We start from the raw sequence: 7,992 nt of genomic DNA on the forward strand, positions 1-7,992 counted from the left end.
ATCAAACAAAATGGGGGCACTAGAGAGCTAATTTCTTATCTAGGCCTAACTGCCATATCGATTTTTACTAAACTTGGTAGATATGTAGAACAGGACGCCTCAAGGTGACTGGAGAAATTTAACTGTAATTGGCAACTGGGTGGTGCTATAACAACAGAAAAATGCTTAAAAATGGCTAAAATGCGACCGATCGCTGTGGCTCCCCCTCTGGCCGAATGTTTTGGGGGTTTTGTCTAATTTTTGGTATGACTAAGTCATGGTATGGTATGCTGTACATAATAATAAATAAATAAATAATAAACTGTCAGTGTGTCATTCTGTCTGTCCCACGTTTTTCTACTCACTGACGTGGTCAATCTATGTGAAACTGCACATAGGCATTGAGGACTGGCATAGGTAGAAGGTGACAAAGCTACCAATGGGTATGGAGTAGTTGGTATTATTGGTATTTACCACTCTGTTTATACCTTAGCATACATGCATCTGTAAGGTTGTCACTCTTAAAACAGATTTTAAGGGGTTATACTAAAGTCAGACCATATGAGCTGTCTGGACATGTTTTTCAACATGGAGGTGGCTGAGCCTGCAGCTAGCAGCTAACAGTGCTAACCCCATAAATAGTAAACAATGGAAACAGTGTAGACAGAGTTGACACTATCAACCTGTGGGGAACCAAAGACTGAATGCTACGGTTATGCAATTATGCTGTCCCAATATCTGTTCCATGAAAAGTGGCGCCAATGAGCTGGCCAGCAGGATACAAACATGCATTCAAGGCTGGATTACTTTCCACAGCAAACCACAGAGAAACTAAGATAACAACACACACACAGACTTCATTCTCTGCTCAGGAAGCCTTTGCCCACTATATCTTTATATAACAAATATTGGTTTGCTGCCTAATTAATGCTCTGAATGTCACATGAAGAACCTTTAAGCAATATTTATTTTAAAATTACAAGACCCTAAAATGACAGTGGACTTCCTGTCTGAAGCTATTTGCAACTCAGACTCACTTTCACTTCATTGTTTCAGGGTTTCTAGCCTGTGTTGCCCTTTGCTCTGCCTCACAGGCAAAACCAGACAGACAGCTGAAGTAAAAATGTGGCTGAAGAAAAATGTTAGATTGAAATGCTGGGCTTAAGACGAGCACCTCATTAAAGCATATGTTGTACTGTAAACTTCCACAAGTGTTCTCAGACTTGTGTCTGGGAGTTTTCTGCCCCCTAGTGATCATATCTGTGCCTCTCTCTTGAACAAAAGACATTTGTTTTGTGTATTTTCCAAGTGAATACAGCAGTACACTTGTTAATAAATTGACATACCTGGAATGCGGCCATTGGCTTTGTGCAGCAGGCTCCTTGGCTTCTCTCGACTGGACAGGTTGAGCGGCTCCTGGATGACTCCCTCTGTTTGGGGAGGACCCTGAACTTTGTTTTGGGGCAGTGCAGAGACAGCTGCTGCTCCATCTGAGATAGAGAGAGAAGGAAAGATATAGAGCGCAACAAAGAAAGAGGGACAGAAAATCAGACATCACAGCAAATAATTACAGCTGCAGGGCACTGTATTTGTGATATTGTGGTTTATTATACCCACTGGTATGTGTGAGTGGAGCAGGGAGAGTGTAAAAGATCAAGGGACGATCTCTGAGAGGTGACATGGGCTCCGTCTGGCCGGTCACAGTGGTTACAACAGCTGCGGACGTGGCAGTGGTGAAAGCGAGGGAAACTGAGAGAGAAATAAGAGGAACTGTGACGAAGAGCTAAACTGAAAGCAAAAGTGACTTAACAACAGCTTCAAACATTTTACAACAAAGGGTTTATCAAAGGCGAGTGCAATGAACTACACAAATTTCACTGTACGATATGGAGAGCAAAGAGATTGTTTTGGACTCTGGAATTGTAAGATAATTGGTTTCTAGGTAACCATGGCACACCCACTGGCACACATCCTACGCCCTTGAATGGAAAGCACCTTTTTTATAGTAGGGACAAATGAGGACTGTGTGCATTTGTATTCCTCCACTGAAGGGTAAAATGTCCGAACCAGAAGTGCCAAACACACAAAGTAAATTTACTCTTGTACAGTTTTGAGGTGCTTGTACTTTAGATGCTTGTACTGATGGGTGAGGCTGTAAATAAAGTTTTTACATGTAAAACAATGCACATTATGCACAGCATTAAACTGAGAGAGACTTCTTGGCATCCGAACCAGCAACAACTTTAAAATTCCGCTTACAATTTAACACCCTGAAAGTTGACTTGTCATTTGATATTGTTTTGACATTGTTTACTTTGTTACCACCTGGTCCTCATGTATATAGGAGAAGTGCAGTAAAAGGTAAATTTGAATTTATTAAGAGTTAAGAGGAGGGAAGGCAGTCAGGGGTTAAACTCAAGAGTTTGGAAGATGAGAAGCAGACAGATGTCCCCACAAGTACAGCAAAACAAATGTAGAGAGTGCATGAATTCCTGCATGATGTGTTTGCACATGCCTACATGCTGATCAGGAAGTAATCTTGGCCACAATCTAACCAGGATAAACAAGTCTGATTAGATGACCACAGACTTGAACAATTCTCTCTGCAGGGGCAGAGGCAGATATTGGAAACATTCGAGGCTCGGCCCAAACCCAGCAGGGTCCAGGGGCATGCTCCCTCGATTTTTTTCCCCCACTTACAGCAGCTATATGCACTATTTTTCAGGCATTTGAGATAAGAGAATGCCTAAAAATCTGTACATCATTTAGGAAAAACATGATGACTGCCAAGGTAAAAAAAATCACCCTGTAGAGCCTACATCCTTTTTTGTATCTTACTGTATCCAACTATCTTCATTATCCTAAAATCGTAACACAACAAATATTGAGGATGACCCCCTGCACCCCACTATGCTTCTGGAAATGTATATGTAGTAATGCCAGGTAGTGGAATGTGACCCCTTTAAGGCATTGACTGAAGTTACCCAGTACCAAGTAGTATTGATACGGCTCCAGTCAAAAAATGCCTGCTTTGGATCGTTTTTGTGCTGTAAGCCTGATCCCAGATCATCCAGACTCCCTGCCAAATCAGAAAACTTTCTGTTGCTGCCGTCTCAGGAGCTGCTCTCGACATCTGCCAGGTTAGCACAAGCACGAGAACAACTAGCACTGAGCCTTTGAACGTTCCCAACATACTTACACCGACACGAAGACAGCTCAAATCTGTCGTTAAATCTGTTGAGGTAACATTAGCTGTGTGATGCTAACAGTCAGCCCTGTCACTGTGTGTGTGCAGCCGGCCAGACTATCACAACTGTCCAGCAGTGCAGAGCTCACATTCCCGCAGCAGCAGCTACAGCGCTGAGTCTGTGGTGTAGCAGTTTAGCGTGCAGAAAAGTATTACTGTACGTCATGCTACTCCATTCACATTATGGGTATTGAATGAAGTACTGTATTGGTGTTGGTATCACTTTAAGGGTACTAGTATTGGTTCTGGTATTGTAATTCTTTAAACAATACCCGGCCCTAGTATGTAGCCTACAGTACATGTGTGTTGTACTGCCATGCACACATACAGGACATAAAAATCTGACCTCCATGTTGATGGTTTGTTGTCCAGATCTTTCCTGTATATTATAGTTTCACAGCTTTATATTATAGTTTGACTGTGTTTCTTTAGCTTGATAGCTTTGTTTAGCTCTATGTCTGCACCTGTATTGTCTGTTTGTATTGTTGTCTGTGCCATTATTGTGTATATATATACATATGTATATATATACACATACATATATATATGTGTGTGTGTGTGTGTGTGTTTAAAAATGTATTTGCTGACCTTGGGCGTCATTGACCTTGGAAGGCTGGGGCTCTTCGACACTCTGAGGTGGTACCTGGGAGCTGACTGGACTCTGGATGGGTCCAGCTGCCGTGGAGGGGGACGAATTTGGGGGGTTGCGGACAACACTCCTCCTTTGCTGTTTTACACACTGCAGGATCTCATACAGAACATCACCTGTAGAAGAGAAGCATATGAAAATACAGGCATAAAACCAGTCGGCAAACTCTCTGTCTGAATGCACACTCATATCTACCTGAGCTGGGGCAGCGGCGTCTGAAGTCCTCCTTGGTGAGCAGGCACAGGGCTCGACCGTTCATCTCGAAGCGTCCCTTTTCAGGCCGGCGCAGTGAGTACTCCCTCTGAGCCCACTGGAGCCAGTGGGCGACATCCTCCTTATCCCACAGAGATGGGTTTATCCCTAGAAGACAGACACACAGACTTAAAAAACACAGTTACAGGCAGCATTTGTGCTTTAGTCGAGGCTCTACTTTGCTGTATGTTATTAATAGAGTGGTGTCTTCCAGGTAACAGTTTGACTCACGCAGCCGTCCAGGTAGATGCCACAGGTCTTCCTGATTGGGTGGACTTGCCAGAGGAAGTTGGTTAGTGGGGGAGTGATGCACACTGAGAGGAATGTTGCTTTGTCTCCCATGCATTGTGGCTGGAGGACTGTTTGCTGTGTTTTCTTGCTGCAAAACATCCACACAAGTGCCCATGAGCACACATAACAGTGGTGGCAGGAGAGGAACAGAAATGCAGAGTCATTTTAAAGCCTTTATATTTGAAGTGCATTCTTAGTAGCCTAAACAGCAGCAGTTGGCACAGAATAAAATGAAAAGCTCTAAAAAAAAATATCTACTCATTGTTTGCTTTATTTAAAGATTGGGCTACACATTAAACAGCTTCTTCCTTTGACCTTAACGTACCTTGATCGGGGAAATGTTCTCCATGGAAATGTCCTTTATCTGGTCGACTGTCCGAAAAAACTGGATGATTTCCTTGTAGGCAGACATATAGCCCGTCTGATAAATGAAATAAACCGCAGGTTAGACCTCTCCAAACTCCATACTGAATGAAGACTGAATAAAACTTTAGAAGAAATAAAACTCCACTATTTTCACATTCGACCCTTCCGGGAAATGAAAACGAAAGAAACATAATCCTTGCAGGGGGTGTGTGCGAGACAGGCTGATTGGAGGAAGCAGCTGCGGAGGACATTTCCAGCAGCATTTGTCTGCGTTTGATAAGAGCGCGACTCAGCAGCATGTTTATGGGAGCCTTGCGCAAAGGATCTCTCATAAATTAAATACGAAAAAAAAACCAGTTGCAATGTTTTCGCACTTTTGCGCATTAAATGGCTGAATGAACAATTCTTGCGTTTGTAAAATAAGTGACAGTGCCCAAAAAGACAGTGGGAGTGTGGATCAGTGGATGAGAGACGGAGCAGAGTGAGCGCGCCTGTAAAGCTGAAACAGTCCTCGGAGCTCCTCCTCCCCCTCCTCTGACTGACTGATTTACAGGAAGACACAACAGACCAGCGCCTGAGGAACACACTGCTGCGCAACCGACGATGTGGTGTGGTGGAAGATATAGCCAAAAGCATACTTAGAATCTTATCAGCAAGATCATTTAAAGAAACAAAAATAAAAACTAGACTCATGCATAAAAAATATAATAGTTTTATAGATGATGTTTTTGGATTAATATGACCGGTGCATTAATGTGCATTTTAGTGCTCATTTTAACTACTTTATATAGGCTACTGTTGGGTAGTTGAATCTACACGGACTAATGACTGGTGCATGATCAGCTGTAGTACAACTCAATGTAGGTTCAGTGATGGACCTAACACTTTCAGCGCCCTTGGCAAGACCCCCCACCCATTATTATTGTTATTATTATTATCTTTTGCATTTTCATTTATTCTATGTATTACTAACAGGAAAAACAACAGATGGGAAATCCACACAAACAAACATCTTAACTAAGAAACAACAGTGTTGGGGGTAAAGTGTACTCTTTAGCAGTAACAAAGTAATAATGCATTACTAACAGGATTTGGGGTAAATATATAATAGACGTTTACAATGTCACATAACCACCCAAAATAAAACTCCAAGTACGTCTCCAGAAATAAAACATCCCCCGAATGTTGTTGTTTGTGGTCGTGCCATTCATTATATGCCACCTTACATAAGGTTGCCAGTGATTGTGTGCATTATCGTGTCCAGTGTGTTCCCATTCATATACCTACACTGTGTCCCATTCTGTTTTTGACTGCCTGAAAGCAGCGGGGATAAGGTGCTGGCCTCCTGTTTGTTGTGTCCTCATCACAGTGATCAGCACATCTGGGTGATGCTTCCATTCACATTTCCTACAACTGCAGAGCAACGCTGGCACACAGTCCCGCTCTTTTTATTTATAACTCTCTCTCTGGTGCTGCTGTAGCTGACCGGCACACTGGGAACTGGTAGGTGGGTCCTCCAGCTCATAGACCCACAAATATTTATCCATATCTCATAATTATTAGACTTTGATCCTCTGCCTAAACCCTGCCTGTGTCCAAGGCTATTCCTTTATTTTGAAAGGTCTAGGCTATTTAATTGTTCTATATTATCAAAGTTATATTATTGATGTAAGCAGGGGATTTTAATACAAAGTGGTAACCACTGTATGTGAATGCACGAATGGGCAGAAATGTTGTAAAAGGAGCCTTTGTGCTTTGATTACCTGCTGTGAAACATGACCCTCATCCATTGAAAATACCTATTAGTTCTTCTGAGGTCATTTTGGTGAAAGCAAGGCAATAGTAGTGTAATAAGTAACTTGTTACTCAACATAGAGAGAAATATTGTAAGCAACTTTCTCTTACTGTAATGCTCCCCACATACACCCAGCTCCATCATTGTCAGGCCTATGTCACCTATACAAAGATCTGCCACTGTCAGGGTTGGTTACAGTCAAAATAATACCTTATACAAAGTCAGATAACCTACACATACATCTATGGATAATAATAATTATTCCAGCAGAGCAGGTGGGTACACAAATATTGATAACCAAAAGTTGTTTAATGTGCTGATTGTAGCTACTTTACACGCTGTTGGGTAGTTTAAATTCCAGCATTACATCATATTATGTAAAATCATCATATGTTTGTGGCATCGCTGTCTTACAGGACTCACAGGTTCTCACAAGACTTGTTATAACAAGTCTGCTTCTCATGAGCTCAGATAGATACCCCTTTTTTCTAAATAAAGTACTTATGTAAATGTACTTAGTTATATACCACGACTGCTAAAGTGTTTAACCAGGCAAGCAGCACTAAAGACAAACATACTCAATATTGTTGATATTGTCAGACATGTCTTTTCTGTCATATTTCTTTAGTGATGTGGGCTGAATGAGTGGGGAAACAGTTCAGCCATCTGACACAATCAGTGGGTGGGTAGCTGGTCAATAGGTTTCTCACAGTGTGCAACCGGGTCCTTGAGGAGAATTCTGTGCAGCTGTGCCGGATCCAACCTGATGACACAGTGCTGGAGCTGGGTCACAGCCCAGGTCTGGGTCTGAAGTCAGCTGCCAAACTGCTCACAGAGCCCAAAGGCCACCTCACAGGGGTGGATTACTCAGCGTACATGCATAAGGTGAAGTATAAATACTGACAGAGAGCAATAAAGTTATGAAATCATGTTTTTATTATCACATGCATGTCTTGAAGTCTGTAACCATAAAAAGAGTGTCTTAAAAGAACAAAGCACAAAACATAGTAACAAGCCTCTGTCTGCCTAAAAGAGGGACACTACAAACAGGCAGACAAAAGCTCAGAATCTTTATTTACTAGTCTGGGACAAAGTTGCATTTGAAGCTGGAACATTACTCACTTTTAGAATAGAGGAATATTTCTCTTTTTCTTCTCTTACAGGAGGCAAGTGAGCGAATGAAGGACCTTGTGGCCAGTGGGAAAGTGACTCTGCATCACTGTGATGTAGCAGCAATGCCTCTGGAAGACAACACTGCGGATAAAGTCTTTCACTGTAACCGCTACTACTTCTGGCCTGACCTCAGGAAGGGGGCCACAGAGATACACCGGGTAATGAAACCAGGTAGGACATGAGGTTTTACAGTAAGACAGACTTTATTTTCAAAGCACATTCAAATGTAATTCTTCTTTT

General features: G+C 42.2%; 1 protein-coding gene across 1 annotated transcript in view; it reads right to left on the reverse strand.

The window, feature by feature from the left end:
• Window positions 1-4,976, reverse strand: part of etv7 (ETS variant transcription factor 7) — a 6,484-nt gene extending 1,508 nt beyond the window's left edge. Inside the window, exons 1-6 of the mRNA XM_050066084.1 lie at window positions 4,744-4,976; window positions 4,359-4,506; window positions 4,071-4,235; window positions 3,815-3,991; window positions 1,597-1,728; window positions 1,326-1,469 (exon numbers count right to left, since the gene is read on the reverse strand). Coding sequence (XP_049922041.1) covers window positions 1,326-1,469; window positions 1,597-1,728; window positions 3,815-3,991; window positions 4,071-4,235; window positions 4,359-4,506; window positions 4,744-4,830 — 853 coding nt within the window. The 5' untranslated portion in view covers window positions 4,831-4,976. The remainder of the gene's footprint in view (window positions 1-1,325; window positions 1,470-1,596; window positions 1,729-3,814; window positions 3,992-4,070; window positions 4,236-4,358; window positions 4,507-4,743) is intronic.
• Window positions 4,977-7,992: the final 3,016 nt, after the last annotated feature.

This window comes from Epinephelus moara, chromosome 16 (assembly GCF_006386435.1).
Source record: "Epinephelus moara isolate mb chromosome 16, YSFRI_EMoa_1.0, whole genome shotgun sequence".
Lineage (NCBI taxonomy): Eukaryota > Metazoa > Chordata > Actinopteri > Perciformes > Serranidae > Epinephelus > Epinephelus moara.